The sequence below is a fragment of the Aulostomus chinensis genome, chromosome 20 (assembly GCF_037954235.1).
Source record: "Aulostomus chinensis isolate RoL2024-O1b breed Wild chromosome 20, RoL_Achi_v1.0, whole genome shotgun sequence".
NCBI lineage: Eukaryota > Metazoa > Chordata > Actinopteri > Syngnathiformes > Aulostomidae > Aulostomus > Aulostomus chinensis.
Window position 1 is genome coordinate 12,510,145 of NC_141339.1, and position 25,271 is coordinate 12,535,415.

The window sequence follows — 25,271 nt, forward strand, 5'->3', positions numbered from 1 at the left end:
GTTATATTGCAGGATGTGCTATGGGCGCTATAAAAGATGATCTTACGAAAATCAGCATCGTGATTATCTTGAGATAACGCAATAATTAGCTCTTGATCTTGAAGTTACAGTACGACACGATTACAAGTCACTCTCAGCCGCCATGTGACTCAGTCGTGTGATTTCAACAAATCTTGAATCAGTCGCACATCTTTGACTTTCTCTTCCTCCTCTCATCCGTCTCGTCTCTTCTAATTTCCTCTCTTGTAAATGTAAAAACCAGACAGCGTGTGACACCATAATCCTGTTAAGTTATTAATGTTACTGTGATGTGAAGGGTTTGGCCGGGACAAAACACTGGTGAAGGAGAGTGCCGAAAAACTGCTGACTAACGCTTGGAGAAGGATTGTTGAAAGACTGGTGGATACACTTTAAAATAATAAACCTCAACTCTATTCAAAATCACATGTTAGCTAACGGTTCAACTTGGTTTGTTGAAAAATGGGACTGTGGGAACGTGAACAGCAGAGGCACATTGAAAAGATGCTCTGCTTAAAACAAACCCCCTCCCCACCCACACACACACACACACACACACTAAATAAACAGTTCTAAATGTATATAATGTCATTCGTAGCTCTACTATAGGTATGAGTAGTATGGAACCACAACATATATATGCTAACATTAAGAGGCATTATTTCAGTATCGTGGCCAGGGAGAGGCCATTAGCCTACAGACCATTAAAACCCTCTACAGTGTTTCCTTTAGAAAACTTTAACATAGAAAAAGCAACCATGTCAGTTTCCTCTCCCGTTAAAAGGTTTTTAGAAACTGGAGCAGGAAAAAAAAAATCTGTCAGCCCTCAAGCCACAGAACAATGAAGAGGCATCGCTGCCCTAAGATGGAGCTCATGAATCTGTGTTGTGAAGTTGCATGAAGGAGGCGGCATAGCTGGGAGGTTGGGGGTAGCGCGGCAGGTAGAGTGGCGGTCTAGCAACCGAAGGGTTGCTGGTTTGATCCACACTTCTAGTGTCCTTGAGCAAGGTACTGAACCCCTAGTTGCTCCTGGTGGTCGACATCTTGCATGGTATGGTAATGAGATGAAAGTGTAAAGCGCTTTGAGTAACACTATAAGAAAAACGTACAATACAACGATTAGCCCATTGACCGCGGTAATCAGACCACTTGATGGCTTTACCTTTAGCTAATGTTACTCTCGCAAGTGGTCTCTTCTCATAAACATCACGCCAATTTGAAGGTACATTCATTCTAGAACAAATAGCATGATTTATTTATTTATTATTATTATCGAAAGTCAGGTTTTATTTGGGGTTTCATGGCTGATATAACACAAGATTACAATATTTTGATGTGTTGTTACCTTTGGCATAAAATACACCAATAATTAACACAATTGGGAATTTGGAAGCTATTTATTTGTCTTAAAATTGTTAGTTGCTAACAAGTGACGAAATGAGACTACAGAGGTTGTTGCAGACATCATCACGCTGAAAACAGAAGCGAGTTGGGATGATGTTGAAATCATCACGCTGAAATCTTTCAGCGCATAACGTTAGCTTAGGATTTCATTTACAGAACATCAGAAAACCAGTTTCAAGATTAGGTTACTGAAAAAAACACGTGTGTCTCATGAGCTCTCGTTTGCCCCAGATGTTGTTTTCAACAATAATCCAAAATGTAGTGTCCCATGGGCCTCTGGTCGTGGTAACCCATGGCTACCACCCCTGTGGCTCTCTATCGCGAAACAAGTTTCTGAGCGTGACTGACACTTACAGTAAGTGGACAGCAGCTTCATGCAACTGTACAGTGTCCAAGTCAGCAAGTATCAAGTTTCAACAGTGAAGACTGTGAGTTTCGGGTTTGACGGTGGCAGCCAGAAAGACGTTGATAAAATGGTTACATAAGGTGAAAAAGCAGCTTGTTTCAGCCATCAATACACACTGAGACTGTAAATACAGGAAAGTAGAGTGAGTATTGAGCTGGAAATAAACATAATAGGTGCCCTTTAAGAACCACAAAACATGACATTACTTTTCAATTTTTATGCACAAGTACTTGGGGAAAAACGAGGAAAATTCATTTCTACCTGTAAGTACCACACGTCAAACTTTAACAGACCATGACTATTGACTATGACTAATACAGTAAAGAATAAAAACTGGTTCCAGCATTTTGGAGATTTCTTAATTTAGATTTTATGTTACATGGTCAATAAGGGAATTTTCCACTTGTTTGCTGAAAAGTAATGTCACAGATGATTTTGCAGAGAGTTCCAGCTCCCTCTGAAGTCCAGTCAGAAGTCTAATCAAAAGAGATGACTTGGAATGTAGTTCTAAATTAAAACTTTGCCTTCACTTCCAGATACAGAACCTTTAGGTGTTTCTCGTGTTTCCCAGGGTCTATGAGAGCCCAAACAAAAGTGTTGTTCTTTTTATAAAGCTGCTGACACAAGTCATTGAGTCAAAATTAGGTTTTCAACATGAAATCAGGAAAAGTGAACGGGATTCGGTATCTGAGGCGGCGTGATGGAGGCTTATAGATGACATTTACACAAAATAAGACAAAACATACAACCTTTGGGAATATTATCTGCATGAGGGGGACTGGACTTCTGCAGCTGCACACTTGATTTGAAAGTAGAAAAACTGTTTGAAAGTCAAACATCAGAGACGCCAGCTGCTGGAGGAAACAAACATACGATACACAGCCTGACGTAAGTTCAATAAGTGAAAGCATTTTGCTGGCAGCAAGGAGGGCAGAATATTGAAATCCTCCCTCAGTAGAACCAGGGCCTAAAGTCACTGTGAGGGAGTAATGGTGAGGAACACCAAATTATTATCCGTTGCCGACGGTGCATCTTTGACTCCTTCGATAGATTCCTCAACACAGAGTTCTCTGCTCACTCAAACATGGAGTAAAGATTAAAGAGGTGCCCCGAGAGTCTTTTAACACTACTTCCACCGAGTAGAAAACAATACACATTGCTATCCACCGCTATTGATTTTCTCTTATTTTTCCTTACATCCTGTAGCTCATGGTGAGATAGTTGTATTCTTAAAGGCATATAAGGAGACATTTATTGTCAGTATTAATCATCATATGCATTCATTATCATTAGGACAAAATTCTCAATACTGCTATTCACAGATGCTTCTATACAAATTCCTAATCAATACTGGTTAAAATCCATTTTAACAAAATGAACAAGACATTACACATGACATTCAGCTCCCCGGCATTCTCACACACCCAGGAGTTTCATAACGTGAAAATATGAATGTTTATGAAAATGTTCTTTAACTTAATGTGTGTGTTTCAACTGTTTAAGTGTATACTTCATCGTGCTGGCATGGATAAAACTGCAGATAGATTAGGCCTCTATGAGTTAGTTGAAGAAATCTTAACTAAAATTCATTTAAAAGGTCCTTTCCACCATTGTTTATGTTATCAAAGGACAACATGTAGAACAGTTGAAATTTAAAGGAGTGCCATATCTATGCTGCAGAGGGACTCAGGACATACCATTCACTTGCCTTTGGTTACTCTGAAGTTATGTAAAACAGCAACATTTGGCTAGCTTGACGAAGCTACTGCTTGTTTAATGGATCATATAACCTAACTATGATTTTAAAAATCTGGGGTGGCCGGTTCTTTTTTCTTTTTTTTTCCTTTATGACCCCAAATCATACTAAAAAAAAGCAAAAGCAAACACGTGTTGGTAAGATGTACAAAACAGACATCCATGTGTTCGTCTGGTGGCTGACCAAATGACATCAAAAAGTATAAGTAAAACAGCATAAACTGTGATTTACATAATGAAGTATGATTTTAGGGTTATTGTTATTATTGCCTCATTAATTTAAACAGTGTGCCAAATTAAGCATAATGGCGGTACAAATTCAGTCCTCGGGCTCCACTTTGGGCGACCCTGTGGAAACAGATCTATTCGTAATGCGAGGATGGGTAAAGGGGTTGCTTCATTCCAAGCTTTGTTTGAAAAACAAATGAGGCTCACCGTCTCAACCCTTGTCAATACGCCACAACACCTTTAGTCTCCCTACCTCAGCATGACCTCCCTTTACTTTTACGCATACAATGAGTCAGCCTTCCTGGTTTGAGCCTCGAAAATGAAGCAAAATCTTATTGTGACCCTAATTAAAATTTGACCCTCAGCAAAGGTGACCCTCACCAAAGATTACAGGCACAGCGTGGATATAAATTATGAAACGTTGAATTAAATCTCAAATGGCTTCCTACCTGAAAATCATGTATTCTTAGCACAGCCTTTTGGAAAATGGCTAAAATTGTAGAACAATATGAAAAATTATGAGGAACATGAATATGAGTCATCTGGTGACCCCTCATATTGTCATGACCCCTGACACTCACACCATCATGTATGTCATTAACTCTTCACACCAGTAGCTGTCAAGTAAGATCCCTATTAAAAGCTTGTCACTTTCAATACACCCTTGTTTGTCATTCAAATAAATGACCCATAATAGACGCAAAAAAAAGAAACAGAAAATTACAGACAAAGCAATAAGCTAACTTCCCGTGTGATGCACACCTGCAACAGGAACAGGATGGAACTCTTTTGCTATACTATTAAATGAGAGGGTAATAAGCTCATCTGTCCAGGTGAGGGTACAGTTTGCCAACAACTCCTCACCCACTCAACTGCCCAATCAGCCTGTAGATGAAAACCCCTTCATCCATCCATTTTCTTCCACTTATCCTGTTAAGGTTGGCAAGGGGGCTGGAGTCTATCCCAGCAGCTTTCAGGCGAGAGGCAGGGTTCACCCTAGACAGGTCGCCAGTCCATCGCAGGGCCTACGGTCAATTTAGATGTCATTGGACTGTGGGAGGAAGCTGGAGTACCAGGAGAGAACCCACACAGGAACAGGGAGAACATGCAGACTTCACACAGAAAGATCCTGTGCTGGAGCCGGAACTTGAACTTGAACCCCGAACCTTCTTGCTTTTAGGCGAGAGTGCTGAACACTGCACTACCGTGCCGCCAAGATGAGAAACAGAGGGAACCAAATCTTATTTAAAAAAAAAATGGCCTCACATAAAAAGTGTTAAGCTCTGAGAGGACCGACTGCATCACAATCTTAGAGAAAACCAAATCCCACATTGTTCGCTCTAGTAGGACAGCAGTTCATCCAAGCAGAGATGATAATGCTGGGCAGGAAATCAATAAGAAGAGCCTGACTATGTGAGTTTTCCTCTGTGTCTTTGAGTGGACTAAAGACAAGATTGGACTCTTTTGCAGCGAATTCCATTCAATGTCTGAAAGTGAGAAATGAGATGAAATTTCCTTTGATTCACCGATTTTATTTATTTCATGTCAATAAATTACCCACAAGAGTAACCCAGCATGCTGAAACAGCTGTCTAAAATGTCCTAACCTGGTATATGGATGCTTCCAGTCAATGAAGAGGACTCTCTTCTTCTGTATTGACAATAATGCATCATGCAGTCCGTGTCCCTTCCGTCCCACCAAAACCAAAACAATGTCATCTTCTGCATTCACCAAACTCACTGTCTGAACTTGCAGCGAGCAGACAAATCAATACAGGACATAACTTTGACAAAACATTAACAATATGGCCTCCTACATGCATCATTGACGTTTTCTCAAGCAGAAAATGGGCTTTCAAACCTCTGAGCAAAGTTCAGATAATTCCCTTTAGATCTCTGGGTTTTTAGCGCCGCTGTATATCTCACTGGATATTTCTCTGTCAAATTGCAGCAGGAAGACAGTGTGGGAAGGAAGGCATGGTCAAAGCCCTGAGAGGCACACGAGGGCGCAGTCATAAAGGGAGCAGCACTCGATGGAATGGCAGCAGGAGCTCATTTTGCTGGCCCATTTCCACAACTGTCATTATGGTACACCTCAATGTCCTGGAGACTGGAGGCATCTGTATCATCTCCACTGCTGCTCTCACTGTTCCTGAAGGTGATGCCTCCAATGAAAGGGTAGACACTGCCCGTGAACAAGTCTCGGATGTTGTAATAAGGGAGGGTTGGGTCTTGTCTCTCTGGCTTCGTGATGCCCTTCCCCTCCATGGCTTTGTTCCTTTGATAGTACTTTGAGAACTTATTGAAGATAATGGTGATGGGCAGAGCCACTACTAAGAGCCCACAGATGATACACAATGTGGCTACTATCTTTCCTGCTAGTGTCACCGGGCAGGTGTCTCCATAACCCACTGTTGTCATGGTGATGGTGGCCCACCACCAGCCTGAAGGGATGGTCCCCAAATCTGTGTCATCCTCTTCCTTTTCTGCAAAGTAGATGAGGGCAGAGAAGATGGAGATCCCCACCGAGAGGAAGAGAAGAAGAAGACCCACTTCATGGTAGCTGTGGCGTACGGTGGCGCCCAGCGCTCGCAGCCCGATGGAGTGGCGAGCCAGTTTGAGGATTCGAAGAACCCTCATGAGGCGCAGAACCTGCACCACTTTACCCACGTTCTCAATGTCCTCATTTTCTTCTGCGCCCTCCTCATCACCAGTTTCCAGAGCTAAAGTGGCATAAAATGGCAAGATGGAGGCAACATCAATGATGTTTAAGGGGTTTCCGAGGAACTTCCTGCGGGAAGGTGCAACAATCAGCCTGATGATGAACTCAGCAGAGAAGCAGGCAATGCAGATTTCCTCCAGGATGGCGAGGACAGGGTCTTCGATGGGCCTCTCGTTGTCGTCAACACGCTGGAACTCAGGCATGCTATGAACGCACATGGCAATGATGGAGGTTAACACTACGCTGAGTGACGCCACGGCGATGATCTTTGAAGCTCGTGAGTGACCTGGATCCTCAAGCCGGAGCCAAACGTAGCTCCTAACCTCTGCGCACCAGGCACCTTTGAACTTGGCCAGGTCTTTATCGAGAGCGGACAGCTCCTCGAAGGATGAGTCCAAGCTCGGCTGCCGGTCATCGCTCCTGACGTCCCAGTCTCTGTCCTCTATGTACTCCTTGCGCTCATGGAACCAGTTGCTGCAGCAAGGGCTGAGGTGGAGCTCCTGGATGCCCCAGTACTCGATCTCTTGGCTAAAGGAGAAGACACACAGCTCCTCCATCATGTGGATTCGTCCCGTGTGGTAGAAGTTGAGCACACAGAGGAAGACCCGAGGATTTCTGTCAAAATAGTACTCCTTTTCAGCTGGGACGTAGTCATCACACAGCTCCAAGATCGCCGCCTCACTTTGGCAGTGCAGCAGACGGGCCAGGCGTGTGTGAGGGAAGCGGAGCAGCGTGTTCCGATCCACCTCATATCGTACCCCTCCCACATTGAGGTGGACCTGGTCCTCCTTATTCCCACGCTGGTGGAGGAATTGCCCATACCCCATGGTCCTGATAACAGATGGAGATGTGAGACATGTTTTAGAGAAATAACATCTACATTCATGATATGAGTGGTGCCATCCTGAAATGTTTGATTGCTCTGTTTGTAGAGCACATTCGTCCTCTGAAGGAAAAAAAATCAATACAGCACACAAAGGAAATGGCTTGTGCTGGAGTGAGTGAAGAGGCGAGAGGTACTGTCACTTCTTGGAGGGCTCAAGTGCAGGATTATCAGCAGAAGCATCAAATTACAGATCGGACTTACTGCACAAACTCGAAGGAAATGAGAAGCAACAAGTTGAAACTGAAGCCATCATTTGTGGAGTTAAAGCCGTGGATTGTTTTCCAGCATGCGCTCTGCTTCTTTTTATGTCAAGATATTAAGATTCTGCTTTGCATGCTGATTTATAATGTTACATGAGTTCATCGGATAGTCGTTTGTAATTGCACAAAAATGTAAACATGAGAAGTAGCAACCTACCAGTATGTGCAGTCTTTCTTTCCATGAAAATAACTTTTCTAGCCCAAATGGTTTAGTTTTCACATTCTTCCTCAGGAGTCCAAGCAGCAGGTCAGTGGACAGTGGAGCTGCAGCAGCTTCGGACAGGACAAGAGGAGCTGGAGGCGGGACAGTGGACTCAGCGGTCGCTGACTCCCTTTTACAGGGAACAGGGAGGGGCGAGAGATGTGGAGAAGAGAGAGAGAGGGAGGGAGGGAGGGAGGGAGCGACTGCAGAGATGTGGAAACAGCCTGACGACTGTAACATCACCAGTGCCCGAAGACTCAATACACCTCTGATGGATGATTAATCTCTATAAAATCTCAGGAGTCTACTTTTGTAAACTTGCTTGATATTATTTGAATGACATGAAGCCAAAATGATTGTGTACGGGGGGAAGTAAAGAAAATTAAATATACTTGTTACATAACATAAAACACATAGAATCAGACATTATAAATACGCTGCAAGTGAAAAAACAGTTTTGAGTTGCTTTTTGTTTTTAAATTTAATACCAAACTGGATGATCTCAGTAATTCATGCAAAACAGTAAAAAAAAGAATTTCTTAAAACCCCCCCATGTTGTATCCATTCATTAGGCAAAGCTGCACCACTTCTGCAGGGTTTATGACCGTCTCCAGGCAATAAATTGTATGGTGCAATGTAATATCTTGCTGTTTATTTGTCTTTCACACATCAGGGCACCTTCTCGGCACTGGGTTTAGTAAATTAATACATAAAAATACAGGGTGAGGTTTCAGATCTTTGTTTATTTAAGGTATGCAAAAATGTATGTTTTATTCTCTGCAATCTGATACATATCTATATTCTATGTATGTATCTCTCTCTCTGTCTCTCTCTCTATTTGTGTATATACATATATATATATATATATATATATATATATATATATATATAGTTCTCATGTTTTGACTAATTCATGGCCATTAGGTGCAGAATTTGGGAACAACTTATTGAAATATTAATGATTATTTTATTCATGAATTTATTGTATTTTCTCCTCAATATTCCAAAAAATTAATGATCACATTTTTCCATCTAATACATTTCTGTCTGATCTATTCTCCCAGAATTATCGGTTTGACAAATTTCTGTGATATTATTATTGTTGTTTTTATTATTGTTACTAATATTACAGACCATGACCCTTGATCTTGAAAGTTCAAAACACACTTCAAACATTCTCTTTTATATTCTTTCTTTTATTCCTCCGAATACCTGTTAGGCCCTCTACTTCTGCACATATGTGTCTGAAGCGGCGCCGTAGATCAGAACAGCTAATACTTTATTGATCTTACAGCACAGTGCAGACAGCCTAATGCAGAACATGCAGTCTTTAAGATTCAAGTCAGCTTTGCAATCAGCCTCAGCAGAGCAGTTGAGACTCATCATCAGGCTTTAATAGGGTCCACCTGTGAGGAAGGAACCTCCCTCAGCCTCCCTGAAGATGGTACCCCTATAAAGTTGTTACCCTCTTCTAAAGTTAGCTGAAAGCTGCAAGCACAGGAGGGTGAACAGTTTTCGACTGTTTGTGCCATGGGTCATTTATTTAGGCTGGGGTTTGTAGTTTCATCTCCATTTAATTACACATTTTCAGGTTTGGTTTCTTGCTTCTTTGAACTTAATTAAATGTCTTACAGGTGGTTTATTCTCCTGATAGCGATTGTGACAACAAAGGCTCAAAAGAAATCTTCTATAAGTAGGGTGGCTTTTTTTTTTTCTAAATTTAATTTTGCTTTCAAGTAAAAAACACTACTATCACATTAACTGTACAACTGTTTACCTCTACAACTTATTCAATTCTAGATATTCACTCAAAATGTCTGGGGAATATCATGCGTGTGGATGTTGGCCCACTTGGAGGAAGACTTCTTGAAGTTGCTGCAGTTGTTAGTAAGTTTGTTTTTTTTAAACTTCAAACTGTGTGTGGGGGGGTGTTCCTCAAACATCACTTCAACTTTTCTCCCTTTTCTTGCTTTAGATAACTCTGCCTTCCCTCTCACCCAACATTTGGCATCTCAGTGTGGATTCAGCATGAAGATAGACCAGCGGGGGAATGCCATGATTTTTGCCAGTCTTCAAAACTGTTTTGCACAAAATATGGTAACAAGCCTGGGAATGTAACGTGTGTATCTGCAGGAAAAACTTAATGCGTTTGTCATTTAAATTGTATTTCTGTAAATCTACAGGATGATAAAGTATTCACAACAACACTAAATATTAGGCTGCATGGTAACAACATGGCTAATGATGAGCTGTACCGGGTAGCTGAAACCTGCTACTATAAAGCCTGGGCCTCCAGGGAGATTATCTGTGACCGCAACTACATGGAGGTACGCAAATGCAGCAGGATTCTCAGAGGTCACTTACCAGTGTACATAAGTGGCTTCGTGTCCTTATGAGCATCAAGGATGGTGCATCTGATGTCACTGCCAGGGAGGGGGGAAAAAAGATGGATCATCACTTATAGAGTGGCCTCATTTCTAGGTGTCCGTGAAAAGGGCCATTCCAGATGATTACGTCCTGCCTCAACCTGTCCCAGGGGCCCATCCAAAGTTTGATCCTCGACGAGCTGCTGAGGTCTGTCGAGCTCATATGTCTAGGCCGCTCTTTTAAATGGAATAGAAACTTGTGTGTAATGGCCATGATATTTGACTGCCAGAACCAGCCCATAGACCCAGGATTCAGAATCACGACGGTTGTGTTCCACACTCCTCTGGAGAGTGCTATGGCTGTGACGGAGGCCCAGAGAGCTGGGTATGGAATAGCAAACACTCCATCCAGACTGGTTCTACGAAGTTCCAAGCCTTCGTCTGAAACGTACACTGAAATGGTGAGTTAACTACTTTCAAAACAGGCCTGGTTGTCTAAATCCAGTTGCCACGCTGAATTGCTTGTCCTCTAGAAACCTAGTTTCCAAAAGTGAATGATACCAGTAAACATCTCCTCCTCCACAGGTTGCAGGAATGCCCATGACGGTGCTCAAAACTTCTACAATCTTTGAGAAGAAATGGCTTGTTACCCAGATTGACACTGCAGCTGTCTGCCCAATACTACAGGGTAATGAAATCTTCTGAACTGTAGGCAGCTGGAGCTACCACGAAGTCATTTTCAAAAGGAGCCACGGCCTAAAATCCATTATGCTATATGGTTGAAGCTTAGTTTTTCAAAATGGCGTATGAAATTGTCTTCAGCATTAGAAGTAATTCTGATTTTGCACCAACTATCACTTTCTTGGTAGGATGCGCCTGATGTTGGCAGGTGAGAGTCAAATGGAACACCTGACTCTGTAAGAATGACATGCCCTTTTACTCCACAAAGTAAAATATGAAGCCAGCTGCCTCTTAAGCACAACACAAATGGAACTGGTGACCTTGAGTAGAGTAAAATTAAAAGGTCATGGAAGGGAATTTCCACTTGTGCAGTGGTAAACACTACAGCAGAGTGGCCTTCATATTGATTCTTGAGGGCAGGAATATATCTGGCTAGCATGGCTCTGCTAATGAGTGTTACTCGTAAACACTCAAACTAGTTGACATTTTGGTACACTTCCATTTAGCTAGGTAAGTTGACCAGTTGCTGGTATTGGCATGTTGTTTACTGTAAAATATGAACCTTTTTTTAATGGAAATGGCTACTTAAGGGTCTCATGAGTTTCATTCCCAGCATCAATCAATGTTTAGGCTTCACTCTGCTAATTGCTGTATGTCAATGTACAGGAAGTGTTCAGTTCACTCCAAACAAGATCACCTGGTACCTGCCAAGGCACATCGACCCGCTGATATCCTCTGGCCAGTTCCGACTCTTGGAGGTGCATATGGGCATCAATGGCAAGAGAATCAATGCCGCTGAGATGGCTGCCAGACGATACTCCATTTTTGTCAACGACATACACGTCATTGTTGAAATTCCTGTCGGAGCCATTGGTGGCGAATATAAGGTTGGTAAAACCAGATTTAAAGTGCATTCTTAACCGAATGAATTCCAATTTTGAAACTTCTTTCAACCATAACCTCTAATCAAGGGCTACAATTTCAAATTTTTTTTTTTTCTTGGAGCCTTTGACAGTTGGCAAGAGAATTAACTGACTTTCCACTAAAACTTTCAATCTCTCTCAGTGAATTTGACCCCAGAGGCAAGATGCCAGTCTTCAACTTGGCATCTTAATTTCTTGAACATGATTAATTCAATAACATGCTACATATGCATAATGTATTTCAAGGATGTACTCACAGGATTCTTTTTGCAGAGTCATGTTCAGGATGGTCAGTACCTCACCTCTTACTCCATTGAACCGATGCTTGAGCTGCTTTGGACTGAAGACGCCACTCACGAGGACACGCGATATAAAGTTCTGTTTCCCATCACTACGCCATTACTGGCTCAAGCCCCGCAAATTCTAGACAGTGAGTCTTCTTATATTGATCATTTTTTTTAAATACACTTGAGCTGCCCTAATTTTCACCCCCCCCCCAGACACTGTTCCAGAGGAGCGGCTATTCAAAGTGCTGATTGGGCCTTTCGCTGCTGATGTGGCACTTGTGAACATTAGCTTCCCTGGAGAGGTTTTGTCTGTGGCAGATTGCAATGCCAGAGGCTTTAACATCCTAGAGCACTGGTCCCATAACGGCAGCTCAAAGGTCTTCACATTGCAAGTACCCTTCACAGACCGTGTCGTCCTTCAGAAGGTTAGCCTTACTGTCTAAGGATATACTGTAAACTGCGTTGTGGTTTTGGCTGATAATTTGTCTCCAAACAGAGAGAAATGGGCTTCATGGTTTTCTCCCTTCACCTGATCTTCGGCATGCTGGTCCTGCCAGAATACACTCCTTTCGCTGTCACTGCTTATCTGGAAACTCGTTTACGTGACATTGGTTTGTATTCTCAATCAAGCTAATGCAATGTGCACAAAGCCAGATTGGCACTGTTCAAAACATCTTATCTATATGAGCAAAAGGTTGGTTTCTCCTTCTTCAGAGCCTCCTGCTGTCTCCGGTGGCTGCGATCATGGGAGCTTCTATCTTCTTGTCAAACACGGAACGGGGGGCTCCAACTTCCACATCACTGTGGGAAATCGCCCATTGATGCCGGAACTAGCTCAGCAGTACAGGTTCATGGACAATGGAACACATTCCAGTTTTGCAGTGCCATTTTCATCCCCCAGTGTTGTGTTTGAGGTGTGTGGAACTCCTAGTTAATCTGTAGATTCCCTACATGTATCAGTTATACTTGACAACCTCACTAAATTCTCTCTAGTCTGTTGAGTCAACAACCATCCGGGGCAGGCTTGATGTGGCTTTGAGAAATCCAGAAAACAACAAAAACATAAAAGAGCTCTCTGTTGCATGCAATTTCCCTTCAATGCTGACTGGTGAGTTTGGGGGGGAAAAAATGTACCTGGGATTTTTGGAATCCAGACAAAACCTACTGATGGGGTGTTTTTTGTCTCCCTCTAGAATGTTTACCTAATGGAACCATCACTGCTACAGCTGTGAAACTGGAGTCTGTTCCCAGCCTGAACCCCAGTCAGCTCACACTTGCCGATCCCACCTGTGGTCCTGTCTACAGCGACAATCGCTACGCATATTTCATCTTCACTGGCAACTCTTGCGGGACAACCAGAAAGGTATTCTGTAGTCATACTGCAGACTGCTCATGATATTTGCCCATGAGTAACCTTGTCTTCTGTCTTTAGTTTCTCTCCAATGGCATGCTGTATGAAAACGAAATCTCTCTGCCTGATGAACTTGAAAAACAATCTGGATCAGACTCCGAGCCTGCATATGAGTGGGTTGTTTTTTTTAAGATGCATTTAATTTTAATCATCTTTCGTACAATCACGATCTAAAAGTCCATTTTAAATGTGACTAATAAAAGCAACAGATCTCTGCATAACCTGCACAGTTCAACTTTTTTTCACGGCTTCCTTCAGGATGAAGGTTTCTTGTTTCTATGACATCGGTACAAGCCATGCGGTGGCCCTCAACATCAGACCTCGTGTGAATGAACCATATGCTAAAAATGGACACGGGGCGCTCCAAGTTGCAATGAGACTGGCTGTGGGTAAGTGAGGATACATGACTCGATTAGTAAAAAATGAAATCACCTGACTGAAGTTTAGACATTAACCTTTGTCTCCCTGTAGACAACTCCTACAGTACTTTTCATGGTCCCGGGGCCTATCCTATCTCAAAATACCTACAACATCCGCTGTACTTTGAGGTTGAGTTGGTGGGGTCTAAAAACCCAGAATTATCTCTGGCACTGGAGAGCTGCTGGGCAACACGGAATAATGACAGGACATCCCAGCCCAGATGGAATCTGATCATTAACGGGTACTTCTGATTTCTTGTCTCACTGAGAATCAAAAGGCTCTTTCAGGCATACGCACGGAAGTAGAATATGGCCCTGGAGATAGATATATATATAGATATAGATATATATATATAGATATATATAGATATATATAGATATATATATATATATATATATATATATATATATATATATATATATATATTTAAGATAGTAAATTACTACTCAACCTGCATGCAAAATACTTGCATTCATACTAAATCTCCTTGTTCCAGCTGTCCAAACCTTGCAGATCCATACCAGCTGATTTTCCATCCTGTCTGGCCTGATGCTAGAGTACAGTATCCTCATCACATCAAGCGCTTTGAGGTCCAGATGTTTGCCTTCGCTGAGGACAAGGATAACTTGAATCAGGAGGTAATTTGATGGCTTAAATTTATAGGAAAGATTTAAAATGTCACCCAAAAGAATAACCATAAATCTTCTTGTCTTGTAGCTCTTTGTCCACTGTGATGTGGTGGTCTGTGACGCAAAAAAACCACACAGCCATATCTGTAACGGACAGTGCTCAAACCAGGCTAACAGGATGAAAGGTAGGTAGGTGTGAAGTTTTCAGGCTCACTGTGATAAACTTGTCTCAAACTTCTTTTTTTTTTTTTTTCCTCCCTAGTTCAAAGACGTGATGTGCATGAATTTCAACATGTGTCTGTAGGACCCATAATGTATAAACTGATGTAATCCTAATAAAATACTTTTACACAATCATGGTGTTGGTCTGTAAATTGATTGAAGTTGGGATATTGAGGTTACTAAATGTTCCCTCCAACTGGGATAGGCTGAACAACAATGTTATCCCCTCAGTGTGCGTGGGTTTTTTTGGGGGGGGGGCCTGCTCCTTCTCCTCGGTCCTGTGACTGGCCTACTGTGCCACCCCTCATCCGGGGCACAGAACTGTCATATGTTGCCTGCCTTTTCAAATGGGGATGAAAGCAGCAGGAACAATGATGCAGTACATCAAAGTTCCTCTGAGGACCCTGAGCTCTTACTGGTCACAGCTAACCAAGCTACTTGGGGTGCCTGTGCCATCTGGAGGTAAAGGGTGTTACCCAGCAGCAAGTATGTATCTTGGGGTGCAGAAGACTCCAAAAATTGGAGTTGCTCATACTAAGACTAAATCCTGATCTGCATGGCATTTATGGCTTTTTCAATGTGCTTGAATTTTTTTTTTTTTTTTCCTCCCCAAATTTCAGTGTTTCTTGACTGACAGGCGGTGTGAAAACAGCCTCAACATTTGTCTTGTCACAATAGTCCTCAGAAGCAGTGTCAGTTTTTCAGTTGGAAAGTTGTGAAGCAACAACCTCTGCAGTCTGTTACTGCCCAAGATGAGCTGGCTTGCAAGTCACCCCACAGAGGCCTTGACCTGACTTGCTGTCTGGAACAAGAACAGACTTATTGCGTGCTGAGAGGAGTTCTCTTCACAGATGAATCAAATTTTAACCTCATGCAGTGTGTAGGTGTCACATCGGCAAGCACTTGTATGACGTAAATTTATCCATAGCGGTTCATGGAGTTGGTGAGTTATGGTCTCGGCTGGCATGTCATGGACACTGGGCACAGCTGCAGATCATCCCAGGGAACATGAGTTGTTGAGATTCTGAGTCTTTGTTGTGCCCTTTGTCTGTCAATGTCAATTTCCAGCACAACAAACCTTGGGTGGCTTTATTGTGCAGTTTTTTGCGAGCTAAAAAAAAAAAATCCCTGTTCACCAGATGTCCTCTAATTAGCATCTATGGGACATTTGGGACCATCGGGTTCATCAGCCTGTTCTCAGTGTATGAGATGTTGAAATGGAAACCTCCATTTGCAAATGCCCACCAGTATAGGTTTTTTTTTTTTTTAAACATGGATTTCTTGTACCAACAGTGACTTTTTTTTTTAAGTCATCAGTCCATCAAATCTCACTGTATTTGGACAATGAAGCTTCAGGTTTTTTTTTTTTACTTTAAAACAATCACCAGATTTGGGTTTAAGCATCTTTCAAATGTGATGAAACCATGAATCAGTGATAAGCTGTGAAATACCTCTCTTAAATTCTGAAATGTCACTGAGTTAATATGAATATTCATTCTACATCCGTATGTCTGTCCCCAATTTCTAAAGGCACAAAAAAGACAACATTTAAGGATGCAGTTTCTTTTTTTTCATTTTACATTGTTCAGAACACTTCACTGTTCAAACGCAATGATGACGATCAAAATATGAGCCAAACATGTATCAAGCAGCTCAGGTCACAATTATACGATGTCTGTTTGCTTCCTTCGGTGTTTTAAAATCTTCAATTTCAATGATGTATGGTGACTTCATATCTGGAATTAGATAAAGCTGAAATGTATTTTATCCACGTCAACGCTAAATCCACTCATGGGGTCAAGAGTCAGCAGTGTGATTAATTGCGCTAATTTTTTTAGAGCATCTTTTTCTATAAATCCAAAAATTGTTGCAAACCATTATTCAAATATATTGGCAGTTCCTGTGGGAATTCATTCCAAGTAACCAGGATCTTTGCAGTTATTTCTCATTTAAAATCTTCATTTTTCTGTCTGACATTTTGAAGCCAGAGAAAAACCCTGTGGTTCAAGCTGCATGGATGTTAACCCTTACCATTCCTGTAGAATTAGCCTAAAACACCTACCCAGGGCCTTTGATACTTAACTCGAACTTTTGTTGCCAAAGATGTGAGTTGATCTTGGAAAAACACACTGAAGTCCCCTCTCACCAAATGAATTGTAAATAGATTGCTTCTGTATGGCACATTTATAGTGTTGGCAGAGATGGCGATGTAAGCTGCCAGCTTGCCAAGACATCACTCTTATTGTGAGGCATCAGCACGGGGTTAAATGGGCTTCATTTATCTAGCTCCTCTCCCAGATTAGTGCTACTCAAAACTCTTTACACTGCTGCAGGCCACCATGCAAGGCACCAACCAGGCCTTTGGGAGCAGTTGGGGTCATTGCTCTGGATGAACCAGGAAACAATGCAATTAGGAGAAGCCCTGGGAGTCAGTGGCTGTAATTGTACATGTGGAGGAGGCGTTCGATGAATTCCTTCTACCTGGTTTAATCAGTTAAGGCACTGAAGCCTACAGGTGTTAGTGTACCCTTGGTAATTGTATGTTGCCTGGAATGCAGACAGCTCACCTGTGGACTAAACCTAAGGGTAATACCATAAAGTTGACTGGAAGCTTTTACCTTCCAGTGAGACTGGACAACATGGCTGGGAATCAGTTTACTTTTGCATTTATGCCCTAAATTTGCCTGTGTTCTGCAGTGGTAATTCACAGGCAAACAGTGAAAAAAAAAAAAAAAACACACACCTTCCAGGTGATTCCACAGGAAGGAATGCATGCTGCATAGAGAAGAGCTAAACTTTGTTTTATGTAACCCTTTTGTCCTTTCAAGTCAGTGATACTTCATAGATGCACTTGAAGTTTCTGCAGAGTCAAGTGATGTTTCAGAGCCATTACACCAGCATAGCTTCTTGGAATAATGTTGCCAATGTAGTGCTTGGCTTTGATAGTATGCCACTGTTTGATGGAGCCCTCAAGAGTTTCAAGGCTACAAGAGAGTTTGAAAGAGAACACCAAGTTTTAAGAAACTAAGCAGTTTATTCAGAGGTTTGACAGCGCATCTAGTAAGTGAACTGGTCCAGAGGAGATCTGCCTTTGCTGGGATGGCTTGGTACTTCTTTGTTCTGGAATGACAGAAGAGTCAAAAACTGTACCTTGTGGTTTCATTTGTTAAGTATAATGAGCAAGTCCAAACTTACGCCTCCTCTGTCCCTTTATCCCTGGGAATCTGGAGTTGTTCAAGCCAGAAGGATGTACACATTGGCCCCTGCAGGTGCCGTCTGCTTTGCTGTTTGTGTCACATATTACTGCATTACAGTGGACATAAATCTGCAAAAAGAAAACGGTTTAGTATGAAGAGTCATATGGCAGTTTTGTGATTTACATCCATACCTCATCCTTGAGGATTTCTTCGTCTTTGGTAAATGTGAACATCTTTATGGAGAAGCGTTTTACATGGGATGGGACAGGGACTCTGGCATCAGCCCCAACAGGATGGAGGATGGTCACATAACTGTCATCCTGGTTTGCACAACTGAGGAAAGAGTATTGAATTATAAAGAGGTCCCGTTTCCTGGAAGCCTTGAACTCCTACCAAATTAGTTATGGTAAATGCCTGATGTGTGCAAGTTCATGCTCAACCTACGTATCCACAATTATGTCCCAACTGGGAAGAGAGGTCCTGTCCTGGTGGAGCGTGGCCCAACAGTTCTCCAAGATGAGCTCCAGGTGAGAGTCAGAAGTCTGGATAAGTGCCACCTCAAAATACAGGGGCTGCTTCAGGTATTTCACTACTGGATAATCTTCTGCCTGGTAGAAGAGCTCATACGATGAATCTAGAGGGGGAGAAATGCACAGCCTTAATTTATGAACAAGTCTTGCTGTGCAAGGTCAAACTTACCCTGAGCAAGTCTCATCTGGACTTCAAGATGTCCTGACCCAATCTCTGCTGTGGGGTCACTGCTTCTTGGTTTATAGCTGAAGCCAACTGTCTGAGTGTCATTGACCATGTAGTAGCAGGAGACAGTTTGCCTACAGGAGACCAGATGTGTCAGACATTGGTCTGAAAGGTGACCAGGGTGAAGGGAGTGCATTTGTACCTGTATTCAGGGTCAATCGGTGATGTGTAGGTTGTGCCTTTGTTGTTGTAGTACAGGCTGATCTCATTCTCATACATCATGTAGTTGTCAAAGAACTGAAAACAGATGTTAGTACATGTCAAGGCATTTAAAAAAAAAAAATGTTTACTTACCGTCCTAGTGGTTCCACAGGAATCAAGATTGAAGGAAAAGTATGCAAAACGGTGGTCACTGAAAACTGGTTTGCAGTACTGGTCCTTTAGTGTGAGGAGGCTTGGGTTGAGGTTCGGCACAGACTCGACCTTCACAGCTAGAGCCGTCATTGTGCCATTGGAGAAGCACTCTGGAGAGGAGACAGGGGTCAGGAGTAAGTCACATAACAGTGTTCTTGTGATGAGAGCTCTTACCAGTAGTTGTCAAGGGAAAGCTGCAGGCCAGGTAGAGGTCAGCGAGCACCCAGTTGTTGATAGGGTCCCAAAGCAGCAGGTCAAGTCTGGCTCTGATGGATTCTGATGTTATCAGCTGTAAAGAGTTGTGAGAGTCATCCTGTGCTTCCAAGTCAAGTACTGTGCGAATAGTCATTTACTTACTTCAAATACTGTGTCTTCAGCAGTAAAGGGTACAGCGAGGGTGAAGTGAGTTTGGTTTTCCCAGAACTTGTATCCATCACTCAACTCTGGTGTCAGCTCACTGGGCCCAACCAGAGTCTGGAAGTTTTTTCCTTGATTGCCATATTTAACACTAATGTAGAACAGGTTGTCACCACAAGAGCCAGTGATTGTGGGAAGAACTGGAGATAAGAAAATATGAAGTTATTACACATGTAATGCTCCTTTGGTAGTTAACTGATATAATCCCTTACCAACATCCTGTAGAGACTCCTGCAATGCCACTTCATGACCAAATGGAGTCTCTTCAGGTAGGATGAGGAACCCAAAGACCAGTGGGAGGAAGTAGGTTGTAACTAAAGTCTCAGGGTTCTGCAAATAAAGAAACCTCATGGTTTGCAAGTCAGACCTTCAAATTAAAGCTGGATGTATCATTTTCCATACATGTTTCAGGACTTCATCAGCATCAAAGGGAACTTGTAGAGAGAAGCTCTTGGTTCCACCAGGGAACTTGTGCTCCTGGACATGGAAGCCTTTGGCATTGCACTCGTCAACGGTGAGAACGCCATTAGGGAAGGTGATGTTCTTGAGGATCACATCATGAAGAAATGTTCCCAGGTGAACACTGAACAGCCGGTCCTCTGCACTGGTATCTGAAGGATATTGTTATGTTAGATGTTTACACAACCCTCAACCAGAATCCCACTGGACACTGGCACTCACAGTCAATGGCCTGGGGCAGTTGGGGCAACAGAGGTGTGGTAATTGGGAACAGGACTTTGTATCGGGTGTCTTCGTGCCCGTTATCTGCCCTCCACAGCACTTCCAACATGGGCTCCACAGTGTAGGATATATGGTACTGGTAATCTGGGGCATGGCTCTGCAATTATTCATGGCGTTTTAATAAAACATGCAAATGGACCACTGACCCAAGTCTTGCATAGCAAATCTAGAGGTTTCTGAACCTTGTTGTAACCATCAGGAGAGCCCACTGGGATTTCAATGACGATGTGAAAATCTGTGGTGGATAACGTGTATCCCCGTGCAGCCATCTGAGATCTATCCAGCCTCTGCCCGTTGATGCCCATGTGCATTTCATGGATTTTAAAGTTTCCCTCCATCATGGGAGTCAAGCGGCGAGGTACATGCCAAGAGATCGTCTCCTTGGTGAAGAGGATGCCACCTGTTATGAGAAGTAGTTGTGATGAAGGCTGCCAATATTGTTTAGAAAAGTAGTTCTGAGACTCACCTGTAGGACAAGCAGCTGCCAAGTTGACGACAGTCATACCCTGTGATGCCTTGTAGTAAGCACTCACCCTGAAGACCTCCATGGGGACTCCAGCCACCTGAAAGTAGAGTTAGTTATTTATAGAAGCAGCAAACACTTGAGGGGAGGGGGCTTCTTACATCCTCAGAGTAAGTCTCCGCTGTGCTATATGGGCCTCGCACAACTAGGCGAGTGGAGGTGGCCTTAGCACTGTAGCCAGCTTGTTCTGCTTCCCTCAGCACCATCACAACTGGTTCTGGGGTGTAAAATGTCATCTTCCAGATCCCATGTTCTGCATCAGAGGCCTGCTCAAAGAAGGGAGCATGTCACTATACATCCTTTTCAGATGCAACAGTACACGGGTTTGTCAACATACACCAGGGAGGAGATTCTTGGAACCATCTTTAATCTCAGCAACCTGCCCTTTTCCTTCAGCATCAGGTTTGGCCATGTAGTTTGACACCTAAAAAAAAAAACAAGTTGTTAACATTTGAACACACCTGCAGCTAAGGGTGACAGCAAGTCAAACTTACTTCCATGTAGTTTCTGTCACAAAGAATCTCTCTGGAGGCCCACCGGGAGTAGCTGCATGTCTGCCTCACATCATGGCTAGCCACCTCAGACGAACTCTGGCCATACATATGGAGTCTCAAGCCAACACTGAATGTTGTGTCTCCCTGCAAAAGAAAAGGCAATGCAAAGTTTTGCTACTGTAGCTGCATTGCTAGAGGCAACTTGGCTACATGCCATCTGGAGCAGAATCTGCAGTTCACAAGTCAGTTTGAGTCCAGTGTGGAGAGGAGAGTTTGCCAAGTGGAGGGTTAGCAAGCGGAGCTAAGCTCAAGAGAACTACTGTGAGGATACAAGTTCATTATGCAGTTTAATACATGCTTTTGCAAGTATTCCTACTTGTAGGAAGGTTGTACTGGAAAAAGCTTGGTAGACACAACTGGTCAATCATACCCTGTTGTCTACATAGCAGCCGAGCAGAGATGCATAGATCCTGGTGTTACCCCACGGGTCAGACTCCATGCTGTATCCACACTGAGCAGCCAAACTGGGTGTTAGCACTGTGTGCTGGGTGCCATCTGAGGAGATTGCAAGGGTGTTATGGGCCCAGGTCGCCAATGACAAAAAAAAAAATAAATAAGACTAGTTGATTTTATACTCACTAATTGCTTCCACCTCAAGCTGGTTCCCCACAGCTAAAGCCTTGTCCAACGACAGCCTCATTAGGTTACCCACACAGTCTGACATTAGACCATTACCTGTTGAAGGGACAATGCAGGTCAGGGAGAGTGAACCAACTCAAGATGTATGAACATTTCATTTCATTTTAGTGTTACCTGACTGCAAATGCTGTTTCATGTTTGGTCTCGCTTGACCTATGACAACTACTACAGCCATCAAGCTCCATAACAGCCTGGGAACAAATTAAACATTTAGCAATGTAGGAAAGGCAACACTGACACAATTAGAAGATGAACTTACTCTTTTCCAAGTCTCCTCATATTACAGTCTGAACGGAGTCAAACAAAAATGACAGAAATCCAACCACTATCAGAGGTTGGTACTAAAACCCCAGGAATCCCCAACTCTGAAGTGAATGGGCTGACTGCTTTACTCAGCCATCATCAGCTGCTTTATATGTCAGTGAATTACAATTCACAGGTGAAGCTCCTCAGTGACACATTAACGTCGCAGCAACAGGTGTGTTTGATATGTCCTCCGGGGCAGCCCAGCTTCACGTGAACCCATATGATGATTGAATCGTTTATTGCAGGGGTGTCCAAACTGGTCCAGTAAGGGCCAGTGTGGCTGCAGGTTTTCATTCCAACCGAGCAAAAGCAACACCTGATTCTACTTAACTCAATCAAGCTGTGTCCACACAGCTCATTTGTTGGATCAGGTGTTGCTTTTGCTCGGTTGGAATGAAAACCTGCAGCCACAGCCCTTACTGGACCAGTTTGGACACCCCTGGTTTATTGGTCATTGGTTCAAAACATATCAGAAATGTACTTATTTTTCAAAAATTATTTGAGGTTGTCATGAAATTAAGGATTCGAAACTGTGACCGTGTGCCTCATTTGAGAAAACCAGTTGGTGATCATGGTTCATTTATGGTCACAAACCTCCAAAAATCCAGTTTTAACTGATACAAGGTGGCAAAGCTTAGGAGGTAACAATGGCTGTTCGGTAATTAAGAGTGCAGGTCTGAGCCCCCGGGTCAGTCCAGTTTAAGGCCTTGCTCAGATTAATGGTCCAAACCTGGTTTTTAAACAAACAGATCCATTTTATGCAGCATGGAGAGCAGAAAAAAACCCACAAGATTTAAATATATATATATATATTTATTTATTTAATTTTCTAATCCGATACAAACCAAATTTGGAGATGTATCAAAGTCTGGACAATCAAAAACAATTTTAAGGTGTCTCTTTCATCAGTTGCATCTTGTTTTGTTCATTTTTATTACCTGCTGCTTGTGTCTTTGAGAGAGGCTGTGACAACAAATGCGAATTCATCACTTAGAATTAACAGCGTAGACAGAAAAAAGGATTTAAAATAAACCAGATTGGCCTGCGGTCCTAGGTGTCCTTGAGCGAAACACTGATGAGCTGGTGTTTGAAATGAGGTAATACTGTGACACTGTAAAGCACCTTGAGTGTCACTAAGTAAAATGATGCCCGTTTACAGTAAAAACCCAGCTCATTGTTTTTCCTAAGTGAGTCACTAAGCCTGCCTGGCCCACTGAAAGAAAAAAACAAAACAAATAATGCCACTTATGAGCTCATTTTCTCACCAGAATGAAATCAGCGTAGACAAGAAATGCTCAGTAATCATGTTTTTAACAGCATCCATTCCAATGTGGCCTGCGCTCCAGCTCCTTTCACGAACTAAATGATTTTGCAAGTGTCAGCCGTGTGTTTGCATGAGATTTCTTCATTTGTTTGCCACTTAAAGGGTTATCCATTTGCAGACACATTTAAATAATTGAAATGTTCATTCTTTGGATTAAATAACAGAAAGCACACTGGTACACGTTTTATTGCAGGACACACGCTCTCATGCTCTGCAGGTCATCCGGATGTCAGTATCCTCTGCTGATCTTGTGCTTCTGGTCTGCCAGTGTCTGTTGAAGGCTCACTTTGGCATCTTCAAAATCTGGGTTGAGTTTTAGCGCTTGCAGGAAGTCACTCTTGGCATCTTCAAAGAAACCTGTGTGATTAAAAAAAAAAAAGATTTTTATGATTGGTGAGATATTATTACAGTCAGCATTTTCACTTCCGAAGTCAGCAGTCTGATAAGTGTAACCACAGTGCCATCTAGTGGCCTCACACCAAAGTTGGTCATTTTTCACATTATCGGTATCGACATGTCCTTCTCGACTCACTTGTCACTTATATCCTAGAGGAAGAAGAAAAGACATCATAGTTGTAACGCCTGCCAGATTTTATTTACCAGTTTCTCTTCTTTTCTTTTCTTTTTTTCCATTAAGTGAAACCCTGCTGGGAATTTGAGACACAAAAAAATGATGTTCTATTGTTACGATTTATTTTGGCAGCCTTTTAAAGGATTTTTCATATACAACGAACACTCATTGCACTTTTTTAATGAATTGTAAATTTTTAAAAATCTTTTTCATGAAAAAAAAACTTTTAGAGACGCTGCAACGCCTCCTCAAGTGAGATTTTATTTTGAAATACATCGCTAGAAGTAGGCGATTTGTTCAATCTGCTCAGGCTACATAACCTTACACCTTTGTTTAAAGAATAAAAATGATTAAAACATCCTTTTTATGACAAAAGACTATTCTTACCTAGTCTATATTTTATGAGCCCGCGGTTGTAGAAAGGGACTTCAAGCTCGCTGTCCGCCTTTATTGCCGAGGTGTAATCTTCTACCGCTTCATGGAAGTCCACCCTCAGGTACTTTATCTGTCCGCGATTGTTATAAGCCTTGGCCAAACAATTAGCATCACATTTCCTGTGAAAACACGAAACCGAAAGAGGAAGTGGATAAATACGAGGTAAAAACTACCGTCTGACAAGCTAACAGGAATTAATTTAGTGTTGAGAAACTGACTTCGCCGCAAGTGGCTTAGCCGCTAGCTTCTCCAAAAAGAAATGTAATACCTGGATTGTGTACAGGAGGAGATAAACTTGGTGTACAGTTCTTCTGCCTGCTTGAAATTCTGTTTATTAAACTCAACACTGGCATACTGAAATACTTCTGAATTATCTTCCGCCATTGTGTTTCGCAACTACGGATGTGACGTAGACCAATCATGTTTTACTACGTTTGAAGTAGGCGTGGTTTAGTGGAACCTTCAGCGAGAAAGCTAAACAACCAGTACACTCAGTGTATTATTTATTCTGAGCGAATAGGTTGCGTATGTTATATTTATTTAACATTGCTGCGTTTACTGGCAGATTTAGATCTCAGGAAAACGACCTATTAATGAAAGCATTAATTTCTCTTGTTCCTTTCAAGCATGTTTTT

The 25,271-nt window shown here is 42.3% G+C and overlaps 4 protein-coding genes across 4 annotated transcripts; 1 reads left to right on the top strand and 3 right to left on the bottom strand.

Annotated features, from left to right (window-relative positions):
• Nucleotides 1-5,510: 5,510 nt before the first annotated feature.
• Nucleotides 5,511-7,969, bottom strand: LOC147242854 (delayed-rectifier potassium channel regulatory subunit KCNS3-like). The gene is made up of 2 exons (XM_086189386.1): nucleotides 7,836-7,969; nucleotides 5,511-7,363 (listed from the first exon to the last, which is right to left on the bottom strand). Exon 2 carries the CDS (start codon nucleotides 7,357-7,359, stop codon nucleotides 5,863-5,865), a length of 1,497 nt encoding a protein of 498 aa, XP_086045512.1. The 5' UTR covers nucleotides 7,360-7,363; nucleotides 7,836-7,969; the 3' UTR covers nucleotides 5,511-5,862.
• Nucleotides 7,970-9,332: 1,363 nt separating this feature from the next.
• LOC147242855 (uncharacterized) lies at nucleotides 9,333-14,951 on the top strand. Its single transcript, XM_086189385.1, has 21 exons — nucleotides 9,333-9,433; nucleotides 9,515-9,573; nucleotides 9,681-9,767; nucleotides 9,856-9,977; nucleotides 10,064-10,207; nucleotides 10,362-10,454; nucleotides 10,537-10,707; nucleotides 10,832-10,934; nucleotides 11,594-11,814; nucleotides 12,124-12,280; nucleotides 12,351-12,562; nucleotides 12,634-12,748; nucleotides 12,852-13,051; nucleotides 13,131-13,245; nucleotides 13,331-13,500; nucleotides 13,570-13,661; nucleotides 13,807-13,937; nucleotides 14,020-14,209; nucleotides 14,465-14,606; nucleotides 14,686-14,782; nucleotides 14,860-14,951. Exons 1-21 carry the CDS (start codon nucleotides 9,411-9,413, stop codon nucleotides 14,925-14,927), a joined length of 2,712 nt encoding a protein of 903 aa, XP_086045511.1. The 5' UTR covers nucleotides 9,333-9,410; the 3' UTR covers nucleotides 14,928-14,951.
• A 2,884-nt stretch (nucleotides 14,952-17,835) lies between these two features.
• On the bottom strand, nucleotides 17,836-22,417 carry LOC147242856 (uncharacterized). The gene is made up of 21 exons (XM_086189842.1): nucleotides 22,260-22,417; nucleotides 22,115-22,191; nucleotides 21,941-22,036; nucleotides 21,732-21,856; nucleotides 21,302-21,445; nucleotides 21,145-21,231; nucleotides 20,909-21,073; nucleotides 20,751-20,847; nucleotides 20,467-20,684; nucleotides 20,225-20,381; nucleotides 19,946-20,154; nucleotides 19,756-19,873; nucleotides 19,484-19,683; nucleotides 19,301-19,415; nucleotides 19,067-19,236; nucleotides 18,915-19,009; nucleotides 18,716-18,846; nucleotides 18,461-18,650; nucleotides 18,208-18,349; nucleotides 18,015-18,144; nucleotides 17,836-17,939 (listed from the first exon to the last, which is right to left on the bottom strand). Exons 1-21 carry the CDS (start codon nucleotides 22,277-22,279, stop codon nucleotides 17,857-17,859), a joined length of 2,769 nt encoding a protein of 922 aa, XP_086045968.1. The 5' UTR covers nucleotides 22,280-22,417; the 3' UTR covers nucleotides 17,836-17,856.
• Nucleotides 22,418-23,164: 747 nt separating this feature from the next.
• On the bottom strand, nucleotides 23,165-25,041 carry ttc32 (tetratricopeptide repeat domain 32). The gene is made up of 3 exons (XM_086189649.1): nucleotides 24,905-25,041; nucleotides 24,589-24,755; nucleotides 23,165-23,987 (listed from the first exon to the last, which is right to left on the bottom strand). Exons 1-3 carry the CDS (start codon nucleotides 25,018-25,020, stop codon nucleotides 23,860-23,862), a joined length of 411 nt encoding a protein of 136 aa, XP_086045775.1. The 5' UTR covers nucleotides 25,021-25,041; the 3' UTR covers nucleotides 23,165-23,859.
• Nucleotides 25,042-25,271: the final 230 nt, after the last annotated feature.